The sequence below is a fragment of the Marmota marmota genome, unplaced genomic scaffold, assembly GCF_001458135.2.
Source record: "Marmota marmota marmota unplaced genomic scaffold, marMar, whole genome shotgun sequence".
In the NCBI taxonomy this organism is placed as follows: Eukaryota; Metazoa; Chordata; class Mammalia; order Rodentia; family Sciuridae; genus Marmota; species Marmota marmota.
The window spans coordinates 29,125,879-29,145,464 of NW_026000057.1; the positions used below are offsets into that span (position 1 = coordinate 29,125,879).

General features: G+C 34.7%; 1 protein-coding gene and 1 pseudogene across 2 annotated transcripts in view; one reads left to right on the forward strand and one right to left on the reverse strand.

Annotated features, from left to right (window-relative positions):
- Rap1gds1 (Rap1 GTPase-GDP dissociation stimulator 1) overlaps positions 1 to 19,586 on the forward strand; it is a 112,530-nt gene that overhangs the window by 86,640 nt on the left and 6,304 nt on the right. For both annotated transcript variants that reach the window (XM_015484576.2, XM_015484575.2), the window contains 5 exons: positions 2,193 to 2,327; positions 3,170 to 3,295; positions 4,141 to 4,280; positions 15,780 to 15,906; positions 18,950 to 19,078. In XM_015484576.2, coding sequence (XP_015340062.1) covers positions 2,193 to 2,327; positions 3,170 to 3,295; positions 4,141 to 4,280; positions 15,780 to 15,906; positions 18,950 to 19,078 — 657 coding nt within the window. The remainder of the gene's footprint in view (positions 1 to 2,192; positions 2,328 to 3,169; positions 3,296 to 4,140; positions 4,281 to 15,779; positions 15,907 to 18,949; positions 19,079 to 19,586) is intronic.
- On the reverse strand, positions 11,509 to 14,834 carry LOC125619831 (annotated as a pseudogene).

The window sequence follows — 19,586 nt, forward strand, 5'->3', positions numbered from 1 at the left end:
TGTATACACATGGATGTATAACCACTGTGATCCTGCAATCTATACACGTGGAAAAATGAGAATTCATACCCTATTTGAATCAAATGTATGATATGTCAAGGTCATTGTATTGTCTTGAGCAACTAATAAAAAATAACAGTACAATGTATTTTGACATACATACATGGAATATAACTTGCCATTTTTGTGGTTGTATATGATATGGAGTTACATGTCATGTATTCATATAAGAACACAGGAAAGTTATCTCCAGTTCATTTTACTGTCTTTCCTATTCCCCACCCTCTACTTATTGTGAGTTAGCATACACGTATCAGAGAGAATATTCAGCCTTTGCTCTTTTAGGACTGGCTTATTTCACCTAGCATGGTATTGTCCAGTTCCATCCATTTACTGGCAAATGTCATCATTTCATTGGTCTTTATGGATGAATGATATTCCATTGTGTATATATACCATATTTTCTGTATTCATTCATCTGTTGAAGGGCACTTAGGTTGGTTCCATAGCTTGGCTGTTGTGAATTGAGCTGCTGTGCTATAAATATTGATAATGGCTGCATCACTGTAATATGCTGGTTTTAAGTCCTTTGGGTATAAACCAAGGAGTGAGATAGCTGTGTCATATAGTGGTTCCATTCCAAGTTTTCTGAGGAATCTCCATACTTTTTTCCAGAGTGGTTGCACCAATTTGCAGTCCCACCAGCAATGTACCTTTTCCCCCACATCCTCGCCAACATTTAGTGTTAGTTGAATTCTTGATAATTGCCATTCTGACTAGAGTGAGATGAAATCTTAGTGTAGTTTTAATTTGCATTTCTATAATTGCTAGAGATGTTGAGATGTTCTACATTTTTAAAATTTTTGCTGAACTGTCACATGCACTAAAACTAACAGCTCAGAAATTTGTGTGTTGCTTTCTTAATTCTTCAGAAGTCAAATACTTATAGTGACTTTCATAACAAATTACATATTTTATGTAATTCAACTAATTTCTAATAGTTAAAATATCACAAACAATAATCATGCAGTGCTTCTTTTGAATACTTTGTCAGAGATTAGTAAACTTGAGTCCCATTCTGGTGTACATCTGATATGCTTTTGTGCCTGGTGATTTTATTTGGGGCTGAGTATTCATCCTAGGGTTATTGGGCCCTAATTTATACTCTTAGGCCCATAAAACTTTAGTATGAATTATCCTGATTTAGTGTAAAATATTTATTTTACTGTTCATTCATTATAGAAACTTGTACTTTGTCTAGGAAATGCTGATTTTTAGTTTGATTTTATTCCAGTGTGAACTATTATTACACAATACAGGTTGAGTATCCAGTATCCAAAGTGTTTCATATTTTGGATTTTTTCAGATTTTTGAATATTGCATATGTAATGACATATCTTGATGACAGGGCTCAAGTCTAAACATGAAATTTATTTATATTTCCTACATACCTTATACACATAGCCTAAAAGAAATTTCATAACAATATTTTTAATGCATTTGCGTTTTGACTGTGATCTATCACCTGAGGTCCATGTAGAATTTTGCATTCTACAAATAATGTTATGATAGTACCCCCAAACTTGGTTTTTGGAGCAGTTCTGATTTTTAATTTTTGGATGGGGGAATACCATGTTAGTATAGTGGCAGACATCTTATTATTTATTCTTGTTTTTGAGAATAACTCTTTAATGATGGAGTTAAGAAGATTGGCAAAACTATTGATAAATATTAAAGCTAAATGTGGAAAATTTGAAAAATTCACTAAAAAATAATGTAAGTATCAGCCATGATAAAAGTTCACTGCTAAAACTAACACAAAAACTATTGGTGGATGGGATGATTTGAGCATATATTGGTAAATTATAAGATTCTAAAATAGGGATTTTCCTGATTTAAAAAAAAATTTAAGCATCTTTATAATCAGACATCTCATTCTAGAAATAGAAAAATCTATAAATCTGATGGGGAAAAAATTGGAATTCATTTTGTTGTAGCTTCATTTTCTCTAAAGTAGGTAATGAGCAGGCAACAGCATCTCAAAATATTCATAAACTTTTTTTTTTTTAATGTTGCTGGGGATTAAACCCAGAGCCTTGTGCATGCAAGGCAAGCACTCTACCCAACTGAGCTATGTCCCCAGCCCTCATAAACATTTTTTAAAGGAAGAAAATTGCTTTCATTTTTACCAGATGGAAATTGTATTCATATGGTAGACAATGGAATTGTAGAAAAACTTATGGATTTACTGGACAGACATGTAGAAGATGGAAATGTCACTGTACAGCATGCAGCACTAAGTGCCCTCAGAAATCTGGCTATTCCAGGTAAGACTTAAAAATAGGAGACAGCTATGTAGAAAATAAAATACATCATTTTGAAAGGCTTTTACTGTATGTTATTTGTGGATCTTCCCTGACCAAGAAAAGAAAAATAGTCTTCAAATTGTTGACATTTTTGTTACTAATAAGTGAAAATCATGTTAAATAAGTTTTCTGAGACAAAACAAAAATATTTGCTTTTAAGATCAGAGATTCTATTACCTTTTGTGAACTCTTACATTTTCATTATATTTGTACAGTTAAGCTTTTTAAAGTATCTTCTGTTGAAGTTAAGATAATGACATCAATTAACAAAGTCTCCTGAAGAAAGACTTAGTCAGGTTTTTGTCTTTTCCTACAAGCAGACATGTAATTTTTTAAAAATAGCCTTACTGTGTCTTTGGATTAGGAACTGTTGGGCCATGAAATAATACAAAAAATAATTAAAATTATTATTTTATTCTACTTTCCAAAAGTAAATTTCTGGTAAGGTAAAGATGTGTGGTTCTGTGAAGATCTAATCCATATGCATTTGGTTTTGTTCACATGTACATTACTAGTTTATTTTAATATACTGTAATGTTGATCACTTATTAATAATTGGGTCAAAGACAAAGATAAATACTAGAGATTGGGCTTAAAAAACCAGTATGTTTTGTATTGTTTTGTTCCTATAAACAGGATACTTACACACACCATTCTTAAAATTTATGGACAGGATTGTTTCTAAATAGAAAAATATAACCTGGGGCCTTAAAGCTAAAGGAAAGAGCTCAGTAAATGTTATTGAATTAAATATTTATTATTAAAAATGCTACACCATTTTAACCATACTCTCTATTTTTCAGTGGTAAATAAAGCAAAGATGTTATCAGCTGGAGTCACAGAGACAGTTTTGAAATTCCTTAAATCTGAAATGCCCCCAGTTCAGTTCAAACTTCTGGGAACATTAAGAATGTTAATAGATGCACAAGGTAAGAGAAATGCTATCCCAAGCGTTACATTTTTAATGTGCCCCTCATTGAAAAATGACTTTTTTTAGCTTTCACTATTATATTATCATAAAAGCAAATAGCAAATAAAAGTTAAGAAGAGATTGGTTTAGGAATCTCATGTATTAATTTTCATGCTTATTATAGCTGACTTTAAATGGAAATTACATTATTTTTCTTTATTTATATAATCCTGGTTTTATGTTGGTTATCAGTTCCTGAGGTGTTTTGACATTTCATACCTTTTACTTTGTCTTCAAAATCAAACTTTTTAAATTTTTCTTTTGCAAACAGGGAGAGAATTTTTCTATTTGCAAAAACAGTAATGAAAACCACTAAGAATGAATTATGTTTATTTACTTATTTTTAAATTCTAAGCCCTTCTCTATATTAATTGCATAGAGAAAACCCTTTATTACAGTCTACCACACAACCAAGCTTAACTGAAAAGATGTGAAGTCATTTATTTTTGTGTTTTGTTATAAAAGTTCACAATTTATAGAAATTTATAGAAAAAAACCCATCAGGTGAGGAGTACTTGTAGTTCTTAAAGTTTATTGAGCTGTGTTTTTAGACATATAATTTTCCTTCAAACTCACATCTTTTTTTAAAAAAGAAATATTTTTTTAGTTGAAGATGGACACAATACCTTTATTCTATTTATTTATCTGTAGTACTGAGAATCTAACCCAGTTTGTCACATGTGCTACGCAAGCACTCTACCACTGAGTTACAACCCCAGCCCACACTCTTATATGTTTTCCAATTATTTCAGCTGATTGCCCTTCAGTGATTCTTTCCTTTTGGGTTTGTCTTCTTTCCTATAGCAGAAGCTGCTGAACAACTGGGAAGAAATGTTAAGCTAGTGGAACGTTTGGTAGAATGGTGTGAAGCCAAAGATCATGCTGGTGTGATGGGAGAGTCGAACAGACTGCTCTCTGCCCTCATACGCCACAGTAAATCAAAAGTAAGTTCCAGAGGAACGGCCTTTTAGGAAACCACCATTGTAGATCCTATATCATGAGCTTGTATTTTTATGCATTTTACTTTAAGTATACTTACGAAAATGTATGTTTACGTATACATTTACATAAGTATACTAGAGAAAAAAGAAGATTGAGTTTTTTTATCTATCCAAATAGAAGGAGTTTTTATCTCTTTCATTTAAATAATCAAGTTTCTTCACATCTAGGTATTTCATAAAAACTGAGATAATACCCATCTAAAACTGTTGTAAGGATTATGCATACAAAGAACCCAACTTATACCTGGGACATAGGAAGCACCCAGTAAATGGAGGTTGCCGTTGCTTCTGCCATTGTCACTATTATTTTTACCATCACTAGCATCGGTGTTGAATATCTTCTGTGTAGTGGGCACTGACCTAAGCCAGCTACTAATACTGAGAAATTAATGGATATCTAGATGGTATATGATGCCCAGTCTATACTTATGGCAGTGTCCAACCTAGTAGCTATATGACTGAAAAAATGAACTAATTTAAAGGTCACAATGATGGGAACCCAGTCTAGCAATGTAGTGGCTGCTTTAATATCTTTTTAAATATTCTTTTCTAAGGTGAGCCCTTTTTTTCATGATACAACTGCAGTAGTGGCTATGTATGAGAAGAAAGGTAGTTTAGAATTCAAATTCACTAGCCATTTCCATTTATTTATAGTACACACAGAAGACTACAAGAGAAAAAAATAAATATATCCTTTCATTTTTGGAAATCTCTTTCACATAAATAGACTTCACCCTCACGCAGGAGTGTTTCCCATCAGGTGTGACATATGGAGACAGCCTAGGGAAAGACACGTTAGCCAGGGCCTTCCTGTTACCTCTTCCCAGACCAGCCAGGAGTTCATTCATTGTCATTGCTACCAACACAGGACTAAGTAGATGGAAAGCGTAAAGAACTAATGGGAAAATGGCCTCCTTTGATACCCGCTTCATCCTGCTCCGTCATACTGTCTCTTAGACCTGTTGAACAGATAATATTTGAATGCTTGCATTGTTGTAAAATGTAATTGTTACTTTAAGGGAGTAAACTGTCTAGTGAAGTACAGATCTGAAAACAACTGAGTACATCATAAAGCTGTACACTCCATTCAGTGAGGAAAGAACAGCCATACCTGTCTGGTCTAGGGTGGTATCACAGAAGGAATGGTGTTTTACAGTTTACTGGGAATCTCTCAGGAGAAAGGAAAGAGAAGGTAAGGGAGCGACTTTTCAGGCACAGAATACAGTACAAAAGGGGAGTTGTAAAATGGCATAGTTTTAGAGGAAAACTGCAAATGCAGTATTGCTGGAGTATGGACTGTATAGAGAAAGTGGCTAGAAAGGATGGAATTAGGAATTAAGATGAATTATAGGCCAAATTAAAGTGTATGAGTTTGATTTCCCTAGAGAATTAGGGAGCTCTTAACCAGAAGTGCCTTTATTTGGTTTTCCTTTAGAGAGATGAATGTAAGATTTAATGGAGGCAAGAAGAACAGTTTAAAAGTTACGACAAAAATATATATGAGAGATAATGAAGACCTGAATGAAGGTTTGGGGTTGAACAGTTTGAAATTGCTAATGAATCATTTTTGTCACAAAGAAAAAAATGTAATTGTTTCATTTAATGGTTCGTCTGACTAGTAGTAGTAAAGGTGGAAAAGAAAAGGACTTGAGAAAATGTGAGAAGTAAAAGTGGTTACAGGAAGAGGGTTTTTTTTTTTTAATTTGTTGTTTTTAGATATACATGACAGTAGGGTGTATTTTGACATTTTATACATACATGGATTGCAGCCAATTCCAATTAGGATTCCATTCTTATGGTTGAACATGATGTGGAATTTCACCAGTTGTGTATTCATATATGAGCATAGGGAAGCTATGTCCAATTCATTCTACTGTCTCCTATTCTTATGCCCCCTGGATTCCCTTCATTCCCCTTTGTCTAATCCAATGAACTTCTGTACTTCCCACCTCCCTTATTATGAGTTAACATCCACATATCAGAGAGAACATTCAGCCTTTGGTCTTTGGGGACTGGCTTATTTCACTTAGCAGGGTATTCTCCAGTTCCATCCATTTAATGGCAAATGCCATTATTTCATTGTTCTTTATGGCTTAATGATATTCCATTGTGTGTGTGTGTGTGTGTGTGTGTGTGTGTGTGTGTGTGTGTATNATATATATATATATATATATATATATATATATATATAATATTTTCTTTAGTCATTCATCTGTTGAAGGGCACCTAGGTTGGTTCCATAGCTTGGCTATTGTGAATTCAGCTGCTATAAATATTGATGTGGCTGCCTCACTGTAATATGCTGATTTTAAGTCCTTTGGGTATAAACCAAGGAGTGAAATAGCTGTGTCATATGGTGGTTCCATTCCAAGTTTTCCAGGAATCTCCATACTTCTTTCCAGAGTGGTTGCACCAATTTGCAGTCCCACCAGTAATGTATCTTTTCCCCACATCCTCACCAACATTTAGTGTTAGTTGTATTCTTGATAATTGCCATTCTGACTGGAGTGAGATGAAATCTTAGTGTAGTTTTAATTTACATTTCTATAATTGCTAGAGATGTTGAACATTTGTTTTTACATATTTGTTGACCAATCATATTTCTTCTTCTTTGCCTGTTCAGTTCCTTTGCCCATTTGTTGATTGGGTTGTTTTTTGAGTTCTTTGTATATCCTGGATATTAACACTCTATCAGAGGTGCAGGTGGCAAAGATTTTCTCCCATTCTGTAGGCTCTCTCATACATTGCTGTGAAGAAGCTTTTTAGTTTGATGCTGTCCTACTTATTGATCCTTGATTTTTTTTCTTGCACTTTGGAAGTATTATTGAGGAAGTCTATTCCTGAGCTGACGTGGTAGAGAGTTGGGACTGTTTTTTTCTTCTAGTAGGCACAGGGTCTCTGGTCTAATGCCCAGGTCCTTGATCAACTTTGAGTTGAGTTTTGCATAGGGTGAGAGATAAGGGTTTAATTTCATTCAGCAACGTAGGATTTCCAGGTTTCCCAGAACCATTTGTTGAAGAGGCTATCTTTTCTCCAATGTTTGTTTATGGTGTCTTTGCCTAGTATGAGATAACTGTATTTATTTGGGGTTTGTCTCTGTGTCTTCTATTCTGTATCATTGGTCTTCATGTCTGTCTTGGTATTAATACCATGTTGTTTTTGTTGCTGTGTAGTATAATTTAAGGTCTGGTATTGTGATACCTCCTACATTACTTTTCTTGCTAAGGATTGTTTTGTTTATTCTGGGTCTCTTATTTTTCCAAGTGAATTTCATGACTGCCTTTTCTATTTCTATGAACAACGTCATTGGAATTTTAATGGGAATTTCATTAAATCTGCATAGTGCTTTGGTAGTATGGCCATTTTGACAATATTAATTCTGCCTATCCAAGAGCATGGGAGATCTTTCCGTTTTTTAGGTCTTCAGTTTGGAAAAGGTGGGTTTAAAGGTACTTCCAAGTTTGGGGTTTGGTACCAGCTAGGTTGTGCTATTCATCAAAAGTCACAAAAAGAAGAGGTCCAGATAACACTCCCTCACTTGCTTATTCCCAACCCACTTTCCTGTACTTGGAGAGTTTACCATTTATCTTCTGCTTCATTCCATGAGAATTCTTACTAATAGTTTAGAGTAAGGCAAACTACCATTCTGTTAAGTAGATTAAGCAACAGAGACATGTTTCCTGTATCTGAATTTAGAACACTGAGACCGATGTTTTGGTTGCCTCTTTCCAGTAGTGACCTGAGAAAGAGCTGCACAGTGTGCCTTTGACTATAACTGGACCTGGGTAACCTCCTGGTGGGGCAGGTGGAGGCTCCATGCTGGTGGAGACATGGGAGCAGAGCCCAATATGCAGTACTATGCAGGCAGAACCTGGTGTTAATAGGAACATTTTCAGCACTCAGCTGGTGATTGTCATCCTTATGGCATTTTGTGTTTATAAGCCCATTCATGTTGGTAACAGCCAAAGTTGACTTAGAATGCCCTGGTTGCATCCACTGTGAGGATCTTAGTGACCTGAGGCCTGTGACTCCTCACCTACATCTGGATCTGCACTTGGATGACCCACTGAAGTCAGGGTCACTTCAGGTACAGAGAAGATTTTTTTTTTTTTCCCAAATGAACACAATGCCTTTATTTATCTACTTTTAAGTGGTGCTGAGGATCAAACCCAGTGCCTCTCACATGCCAGGCAAGTGCTCTACCACTGAGCCACCCCAGCCCTACATAGAAAGTATTTTTAATGTTTAATGCGTCTCATTGTGTTGCCCAGCCTGTCCACAAACTGCTGAACTAAGCAACCTCACTCAGCCTCATGACAAAAAGTACCAGAATACAAAAGAAAAAATAAATAAATAAACTCTTAGATAAATTCCTGTTACGTGAAGTAGAAAGGCCAACAAAGCCACTATTAATTCATAATGAACCATCAGTTCAGTATTAAACAATAGTATTAATACAACCAGAACATGGGTGGACAAAAAATTTATCTCAACTCTTAAACAGCCATATTTAGGAGCCTAAATGATTCAAATGCTTATAATACTAAGTTGAAATTTGATAATTTTAAGGTACTTCTCTGAATTTCATTTATCACAGATTTCCCTTTCCCTCATCTGACCTCTCACTTTCCCCAGCCCCCTTTGGGTCATTGACCAACCAACATAATACAATAATTTAACCATCCATTTAACCATTCCATTAGTGGGAATGGATTTAAAGTCACAGTTCAGACCTGGGAGGTATTATAACGTTCTCATCCAAATTATTACACAGATAAGGAAATGGAAGGGTAAAGTGCCTCATACAAAGGCCCATAGTCAGTCTGGATGTCAGGTTACAAGCTGACATAATGGAATTGTGTTGTCCTATGGCAGCTTCCATCTGCAAGAAGCTTCCACCTCACAAGCCAGGCACCTAGCCAGATTTATTTTTACATAGCATTATGACTTTGTCAGAATACTACTTTGAATCCTTGCATCACTACTTAACAGCAATGTGATGTGCATCTTGAACCTTTTGTGTTATTTTAGTTATTCAAATTTTTATGAAGTATAGCATGATAATTCAATACATGTAGAGTACATAATGATCAAATCAGGATAAACAAAACATTTCCTTCTCTTTTAAACATTTAAAATATTTTATTAATAATCACATATTTATGGGGTACAGTGTAATATTTCAATACATGTGTACAATATGTACTGTTCAAACGAGGGTAATTAGTGTTTTCATCTTCTTATCATTACTTTGTGTTTGGAGCCTTCAACCTCCTCACTTATATATAATAGGTTATTATAAGCTATAATTCTCCACACTGTGCCATAAGAACACCAGGACTTGGTATTTCTATCTCTGTGTTTGGGTACCTTATTTTCCAACCTCCCCAAGTTCTTCCTGTGCCCCCACCTCACTCTTCCCAGTCTCTAGTAATCACTAGTATACATTCTGATTGACCTTTTTGTCATCCTCACATGGTAGAAGACATTGCAGTATTTGTCTTTCTATGTCTGACTTATTTCACTAACATAATGATCTTCACTTCCATCCATTTTGCTACAAATAACAGGATATCATTATTTTCATGATAGAACAATAATCTATTGTAATTATACATACATATACACACATTTTTTTCATACTAGTAATTGAACACAGGGGCACTTGATTATCACTGAGCACCATCCCCACTCCTTTTTCTTTCTTTTTTTAATCATTTAAAAAAATTTTTTTATAGTTATAAATGAACAAAATGCCTTTATTTGTTTATTTTTATGTGGTGCTGAGGATCGAACCCAGTCTCTCACAAATGCTAGGCAAGCGCTCTGCCTCTGAGCTACAGCCCCAGCCCCGTTTTTCTTTTTTCAGATAGTGTCTTATTAAGTTGCCCAGGCTGGTCTCAAACTAGGGATCCTCCGGTTTCAGTCTTCTGAGTAGCTGGGATTACAGGCATGTGCTACCACACCCAGCCACCACATATTCTTTATCATCTAAGGTCTATTTCATACCTTGCTTTTGTCAGTACTGCAGCAACAAACAAGGGTATATAGGGGTCTCTTTGATATGCCGATATTATTTCCTTTGTATATGTATATATCCAGAAGTGAGATGTCTGGATCATTTGGTAGATCTGTTTTTTAAGAAACCCCCATACTGTTCTTCATATATGACTGTATGAATTTTTATTTCTATAAGTGATATATTTAGAGTTCCCTTTTTTCTATATTCTTGCAAGCATTTATTATTTTTGTCTCTTTAATAATCTTTTTTTAATTTCTTTTGAAATGTATCTATTTATATCTTTTTTTCCATTTTTAAATTAGATTATTTGGGGTTTTGTTTGTTTAAGTTTCTTATATATTCTGAATAATAATCTTTTTTGACAATTTTTTCCATTCTGTAGATTCTCTACTCTTTTCCCTTTGTTGTGCAGATGCATCTTAGTTTGATATAGTCTCTTTTGTCTATTTTTGCTTGTTTCTTATGCTTTTTAGGGTCTTGACAGGGAAAATATTGTCTATCCCAGAGTTTTAAAAGTGTTTCCCCATATTTTCTTCTAGTAGTTCATAGTTTGTTATATTTATGTTTGAATCCATTTTAATTTGATTTTTGTATAGGGAAAGATGGGGGTCAAGGTCAGTCTTCTACATGTGGATATCTGGTCTTCCCAACACTGTTTATTGAAGAGACTGTCCTCTCTCTAGTGTATGTTTTTGGTACCTTTGTCAAGTGTATTTTTAATGAGGGTAGTGTGGCACTTCCAGCTCTGTTCTTTTTTGCTCGACATTGCTTTGGGGTCTCCTGTGCTTCCATATTAATTTCTAGTTCTGTGAAGAAACCAGTCTCTGCTCAAAGGCTGTGTCTATAATAATGTGGCTGACTTCCTTGGTCTCTACTGTCCTCCTCCACATCAGAGGTATTGAGCATGTGTCTAATTACATGAGTTCCTTGGGTGGGGCTCACTGCTACTGATTTGTAACGAGGATTTAGTCTTCCTACTGACAGAATTTTCATAGATTGGACAAACCAGTACTGCTTGGAATAGTTATTTTATTGGATGGGTGACTGCTACTAACTTGTGACAAGGATTTAGTCTTCCTACTGACAGAATTTAATTGGCCAAGGCCTTAAAGAACAGTGGATTTCCATTAAAAGACTCTTTTTTGTTTGTTTGTACTGGGTCTTGTACCCAGGGGCATGCCTTAACCACTAAACTACATCCCTATCCCTTTTATTATATTTTATTTTGAGACAGGGTCTCACTAAGTTGCTTAGGGCCTTACTAGATTGCTGAGGCTGGCTTTAAACTCACAATCCTCCTGACTCAGCCTTCTAAACAACTGGAATTCTAGGTGTAGGCCACCATACCTAGTGAGACTCCCCTCTTTTGTTGTTTTCAACTTAATACCTATTAGCTAAAACTTGAGAATACTTGATGTGCAATTCAAGAAGTGTTTCATTGCAATCACTGGTACATACCAGTACCATTTGGACAAAAAGGATATTCCTTCTCCCCCTCTCCAAAGTCCTTTGTAGTCTCATCTATTTGGGGGCCTAGCCAGTTCATCAGACCAACTGTGGACTGCCAAACCAGTTGGTGAGCATTGGAATAATTCAGTCTTTCCATGACTGTGGACACTGATACCTTCCTCCTAAGAATAGGAGTCCCCTTTGTTGACCACCTCATTCTCAAGTGGAAAATGGTGCAGTTCTTTTTGAAGGTGGTCTACAAAGTACTGGATGAGTAACCTGTCTAGAGTTCCACTTCAACATCTGCTTTTTCCCTACCTCTTTGTAGTATCTAATGGCATTTAAACTGTGGTAGAATCACTGTACTGTGGGTATTGCATAAAAGGAATATCCCTTTCTAGTCCATCTCTCTTCATCTCTTCAGATGTCTCTTCTGTTAAAGGATGAGCCTATCAGAATCCAGTTTAGTATTTGTGAAGGGACTATGTGGGGAAACAACTATTCCAACAACTTCACTATGCCTTCAAGAACTTGCCTGGGAGTCAAAATCTTAAGGAATCCACCTCTAATCCTGTAGTACTGCCCTTGAACTTCAGGGTGATGAATGTTGCTAGTTTATTCTAAATAGGAAATATCATGATATTATGGGTCCAAAGGGAACCTTGGGAAGTTATGAATTTCTCTAAGGATTTTAGATTCCTATGTTTAGCATTAATATTCCAGTTTTGGGGTTCTTCTTTTCCAGTTGAACTTGTGGATTTTTATTTTTGACAAATTGGACTTTTCCCGTGTGAACTGCCACTGCTGTTGTGTTCAACTTGCATTTCCATGACTGAGAGGCCTTTGAGTTGCCAAGTACTAACACACTGCAAAGCAGGACACCATGTCTCACAAGACATCAGCCATGTGTGTGCTGACCTGTGTGTTTAATTCTAAACTTTGAAGATTATACTTTCTTTCAAGTAACCCTGAATTCTTAAAAATTTAGTCTTCCAAAAGTCTGTACTAACTCATCTGAGCCATATGCAATGTACTTTTGTGCTTATGCCCATAGGTAAGTTCACACCTTCACTTGAAAGAGTGTCTTATACTAGAGCTCCTAACCAACTAGCTAGACCTTCCAACTGCAGATATTTTAAAACAGGAAAAGAAATACAGTTGGCCTTTACACTTGCTGAGACTGGTTTTGAACTCGCAATCCTATAAAATCTCCTGCCTATTGAAGTAGGCACTTTTTTTTAACCCTTTGAGAGCCCAACATTCATCAGTTATTAAACTATAAACCTGTTTAAATAAATGTATTTAGTCATTTGATCATTCATCCAAAAAAAAAAAAAAACACTTATTTAAATCCCATACTGAGAAGACTTTGACAGTATGATGTAGAAAAAGAAAATTTTTGTTAAGTGACTCAGTGGTTACACCAACCTGCAATCTTATTAAATGATGATCTCAAATCTAAACTTATCTAGCAACACTCTGTTAGAATCAATTTTTATACAGTTTTCCCCAAAGTCTTGAATTTAAGTTTGTTTCAATAATCAAAGGCAGTCGGATGCAGTGGCGCATGCCTGTAATCTCAGCAGCTCGGGATGCTGAGGTAGGACAATCTTGAGTTTAAAGCCAGCCTCAGCAAAAGCAAGGTGCTAAGCAACTCCGTGATACCCTATCTAAATAAAATACAAGACAGGGCTGGGGATGTGGCTCAGTGGCAAAGTACCCTGAGTTCAATCCCTGGTATCCCCTAGCAAAAAAATAATAAAGAAAAGAGACTATAAATGCTAATACGAAGGTGAAATTGTTAGTGTAGCCCATATGGCTTAGTTTTCAATAAGAAATCTTGAGAAATCAAACGATAAAATAAAACTTTGTTTCAAACTCCACAAAACCCTTCCAGAATTTCTAGAGACTTTTTTCAGAGACATCTGGAGCTTACTCAGAAGGACTCCCTAGGGAACTGTTTCATTATGTATATAATTTATTTATTACAAATGAAACAGTTTGATAATTTCTGGATTCATTTTTGAGGTTTGTCATTTAAAATATTGGTCATTCTCCAGATGAACCTTCTTGCTCTTGTGATGTTTTGCTAATCTTCCCTTTTGGAAAAATATCTTGAAATTAACTTTAAAATACCTTCATAGAGCCTTTTCAAATCACATTAAGTGACCACCTCTGTGTGGCACTATGAATTTACTACATATATTTATGCATTTTTGGCCATGAGTGGTTAAGAACGAGAATCTGCCAACCAAACTCTGGATTCAAGCCTGGGCTGTATCAGAAATCACTGTCTAACCTTGGGCAAACATTATAACTTAATCTGAGCTTCAGTTTCTTCATGTGTAAGCTGGAGATAATATGTAATTCATGGAATTTTCTGCAGGATAGAAAGGAACTATTATCCATAAGCTACTCACTTAAGTGTCCAGCATAAAATCATTGCTCCAAAAGATTAGCCATCAATTTTACTGTCTTTTCTGTCATATAACTCAAGTACAATGCCTTATTTCTTTTATCCCACATTCTATCAGGCAAAGCAACCCCACGGAGTAGCTAGTCAATAAACATTTGTTAAAGTAGTTAGAGAAAAGGCAGGCATTTTAAAAGGAAATAGCTTTTCCTTGTGGAAAAGATGAAGCAGCAGCTGTATTTGGACTTAAGGGAGGACTATTCATTTCTGACGCATAAACTTCCCTTGTTTATTCCCTGCTCTTCTACCACTGCAGACTTTTCAGGGTGACTCAAAAGATAGAGGATGAAATAACAGTCCAAGGACCTTCCTGAGGTGACTGCATATGTATCTATGAATGTTTTGTGATCTTTAATCAGTCAGCTTCTGTGTGAAACTTATAAAATTTTATAAAATTCATAAACATTTTTGTAAAATACTAATTTTAAGATGGAAGGATAAAGGAAACCTTATTTCAGCAATTTGAAAAAATATCTGTAATTAAAGTTAGTTTTATAACACTGAAGCTAACTTTTACAGTTTACTTTTTTAAAATATACAAAGCTTACTTCATATTACTAAAAATAGTGAAAACTAGCAAAGAAAGCAACTTTTGAAATATTCTAAAATTGAGACTTCCCACTAAATCATATTTAGTCTAAGAATTCTAAAACAAAACCCTCACTGGAATGAAGACTTTTTTATGGTTACTAGAAATAAGTGTGATTTTTTTTTCCATCTTATTTTTGCCAGATATCCTTATATGTGTTTTCATGTTATAACTTTGTAATTATTACAAAATTGTGTGAGAGATACACTTATCCATCCCAGCATCATAAGATGAAGTCTCTGGGATGGGAGAGGCTTGGTTGTTGGCTCAGACTCAGTGTTGTCACTGGGATTTATTAAATCCAGAGCTCACTGCTTCCTCTCCCTTGTAGAAGGGCAGAGCTCTAGGCCCCATGAGAAATGAGGGCAGAAAGAATTTTGATTAAAGTTCTGTTCAGTCCTTTGGCATGTCATTCAGTTCTCATATTCCATCAGATTGAGTCAAGGGGTAAAAGGTACTTTAAAAAAAAAGTGTTTTCATATAAAATCTTTACCTAGAGCCAAGAGAGCCACTACCTGGCACTATCATAAAAATTTAAAAAGGAGAAGTTTTATTTTGTTTTTTAATTCCAAGTTTTATTTCTCTTTTGTTGATCCTAAGGTAGTTCAACATTTGGGGACATTAGAGCTTTTATTTCTTTGACTTTGATGGCTTCTAGGCCTCTATTCCATCATATGAAGTGCAATGGTCTTTTTCTCTCAAGCAATTTGTCATCTTTTGATGAATTTATTTAAAGCTAAAAGCTTTTTCCTTTTCTTCCATGAAGAAAAAAAATTATGGTTAAAATGTAATGATTCATACAGGACTCTGTCACAAAACCACTCAACAATGAATCTGAATTAACTGATTGTAACATGATTGTTTTTTATGTTTAGAATTAAAGTTTATAATTCTATTTATTTATTTTAGGATGTAATTAAAGCCATTGTACAGAGTGGTGGCATCAAGCATCTAGTTACCATGGCAACTAGTGAACATGTAATAATGCAGAATGAAGCCCTTGTTGCTTTGGCATTAATAGCAGCTTTAGAATTGGGTAAGTACCTCAGTGACAAACTTATTTTCTCCTATTTTTATCTTGGATAAAAGGAAGTACAGGAGTGGAATAAAAGTCAGATAAAACCTTAAAACAGATTTTTTAAAAAGTCATATAAAACCTTAATTGGAAGCATTTTGCCAGTGTGTATGTGTCCTTGTATCTGAGTAAATGAAATCATATTACATAGTTTGTTTCCATAGCTGTTTCCTTTGGTTGTGTTTTTGGTAACATTTTTAGGGAAATGCTTTAAGTTTAACTTTTAGGTAATATCTCAGTTTATAGCCACTTAGAGAATATAGAAAACATTTTTGGTAGGCTTTACATAAAAATGAAATAATGCTTAGAATACCACAGCAAGTGAAGAATCTGTCATTCTTCTGATTCTATTAGAGTTCTCTCTTGCTCATCTTCTCTATCACCATGGTTTCCATTGCTTTGTAGCATTGCCTTCTCTAAATTCTTATCTTCTGTCACTCTTCTGCATATTTTGTGTTCAAAACTTCCAAAAAGCAGTCCAAATTATTCCATTAGTTTCTCCATCATCCCTGTGGGCAGTATTCCACCCAAGCTAACTCATGCACACCTAACATATGGGAAGCAACCTTTGGCTCAGGAACCAATGGACTGATACAGTCATTCATGGACTGTGTATCAATGTCATACAGCCTGTGATTAAGGCCTAAGGCTGCTTTTCATGAAGAACTATACACTGGTAGGCATGTCCTATCCAGTTCTAAGCCATATTTATAAACACTATTAACGCATCTCTCATTCCTACTGATAATGTACATCCATAATTCTCACACAGAGGCAAGTAGACCCATCAACTTGAGAAGGCAAAAGCAAAAGAGAAATATGGCATATCTTCCTCTAGTGTAAGATTTACTAGATTTATAAATAAGATGTGAATTTTTGTCATCTTAATTTAAATAATTATAAAACTCATACTAAGTAGAATGTAAAAATGCTTCAATTTGAAAGATAAAAAGACTGAGAATGACTTTGGCGGATGGTTAGAGATGCTTTGGAGGTCCTTGGTTAGCCTCCCACTGTTTAGGTAGATTATAAGAGTCTCTCTAGAAGTCCACACACTCTAAGTGCGGAGGCCTTGAGAATCAAGACGTAGTATCAAACCATCTTCGCTGGTCTAATTTTAAATGGCTCAGGGAGGGAGCAATTAAAGAATATTGTGATCTCCCAGCCTAAGGTGAGGCTGGTTTTATGTCCTACATATATTGTATCTTCCAAACAAGGTAGTTTCAATGAACTTCCTGATAGCTGATAATTTGTTTTTGAGTCTGGTCACCTTACATAGAACTATATAAAATGACAATACAAATGCATATGTTTATTGAAACCTAGTGTTTCCTAGGCTTCTTAAGCCTAAAATACAAAAATAAGGTCATTCTACCTTTTTGATGTATAACATGCTTTGGAAAGCATATTTCTCTAGTCTTGTGTCCTTATAGAATATCTTATGTTAAGGAATTATCACTATAAATTTTTATATAATAGGAATAATAGAATTTTAAGAATCTTCATCTCTTTTTTAAAGATAATTATATTCACATATATCGCAAATAGTAATAGAGTGAATCATTTATAACAGTACCTATAAAGATAATTATATTCACATATATCACAAGTAATATAGAGTGAATCATTTATAACAGTACCTATTTCCTTATCATCCACCTTGTCCCTAACCCCTTGAAAACTATCTTTCATTTCTATACCTATCATTTCAAAATGTTACATAAATTAGATCATAAAGTATATCATTCTGGGAGCTTGGCTTCTTTTGTCTGTTTGCTTAGCATAATTCCCAAGACTCATCTGTTATCAATGGTACATGTTCATGTTCATGCTTTTGTACTGCTGAATAGAATTCCATGGTATGTATGTACCAGCTTATTTACCCAGTTCTCTGTTAAGGATATTTAGGCTGATTCCAGCTTGTGGCTTTAAAACTTAAAGCTGCTATAAATATGTTTACATACAGATTTTTGTATGAACGTAAGTTTTCATTTTTCCAGATAAATGTCTCTGAGTACACTGCTGGGTTATATGGTAGCTTCATGTTTAGTTTTTAAAGAAAATTTGAAACTCTTTTCTAAAGTGGCTGTCCCACCTTACATTCTCAATAGCACTACATAAGTGATCTAATTCTCTCTGAATCTTCACCAGCATTTGATCTCATCACTATTTTTTTTATTTTAGCTATGCTGACAGCTATATTGAGATATCTCTAGTTTTAATTACTGTTTCCTTAATAGTTAACAATACTGAACATCTTTTCATATCCTTATTTGCCATCTTTATATATTCTTTGGTGAAATCCGTATTTTATTTCTTTTGCCCATTTCTAATATTTTTCACCTATGGAAGTTTGAAAGTTCTTTATTCTAAAAGATTCATGGTTTTCGTTTCACATGTAAGCCTGTGCTCCATGTTGAGTTAATATATGTATAAGGTAAGAGGTTTAGTTCAGAGTTGTTTTTTGTTGTACCTCAAATTGCTCTCCCACCATTGAGAAAACTTTCCTCCACTGAATTGATTTTGTACCACTGTCAAGTACCAGTTGATAATATATGTGTGGGAACCCAGAGTGTCCTCTATTCAGTTCCTTTGATCTGTGTATCTGTCTATCCCTTCACCAATCACTCCACCTGTTTTGATACTGTAGCTACACTATATGCCTTAATATCATAAATAATAATAATATAGGAGAAATTCTTCTACATCAAGTTGTTTTAGTTATTCTAGGGCCTATGGTTTTTTCCATGTAACTTTTAGTATAAGCATGTCTGTCTTATTTTCTAAATTGCCTTTTATTAAGAGGAATGTTTTAATGATGAATCATAAGCCGAAACTCCTGAAATCTAGTATTGTTTACTATTTTCACAAGGTCTGAATTTAATATTTTCCCTTTTGGAAAGGTTCACATGGTAGTTTCTAGAAGAAGAAACAGTGGTTAGCTAAGGGTACTTGGTTCATACACAGTGGATAGAACTTACATTTTAATTGTTTGCTATTCTAGGAACTGCTGAAAAAGATCTAGAAAGTGCTAAGCTTGTACAGATTTTACACAGACTGCTAGCAGATGAGAGAAGTGCTCCTGAAATCAAATATAATTCAATGGTCTTGATCTGTGCTCTCATGGGATCTGGTAAATATTTCTTCTATGGTTGACATCAAATATAAAGTATAAATGCTGACTTTGTGTGTAAATAGCATTAGAAATTAGTTTATGGAGATTATAGGTTGCTTTTACACCGAAAATTCTCCCAAAAGATTTTTTTATAATGAAAAGTATCATATAATAAATAAAAGCAAAAAACAAGTTAATTACATAAAATAACATTTTAGGGTTAATGAAACTTATTTAAAAAGAAGTTCTGATTTCGTATGCTAAGCTACTCCCTAAGGAATTGTTCAAGGAATCTTTGGTATTTGTACCATGGACACTTGAAAAGAATGTGTATTCTACTGTTGTTGGGTAGAGTGTTCTACTCTGAATTCCAATTAGATCCTGTGGGCTGGTTATGGTGTTGAGTATCCTATATTCTTGCTGGGTTTCTGACTAATTATTCTATCAATTGTTGAGAGAAGAGTGTTGAAATCTTCAAATGTAATTGTTTCGTTGATTTTTTTTTTTTTTTTTTTTTTTTTTTTTT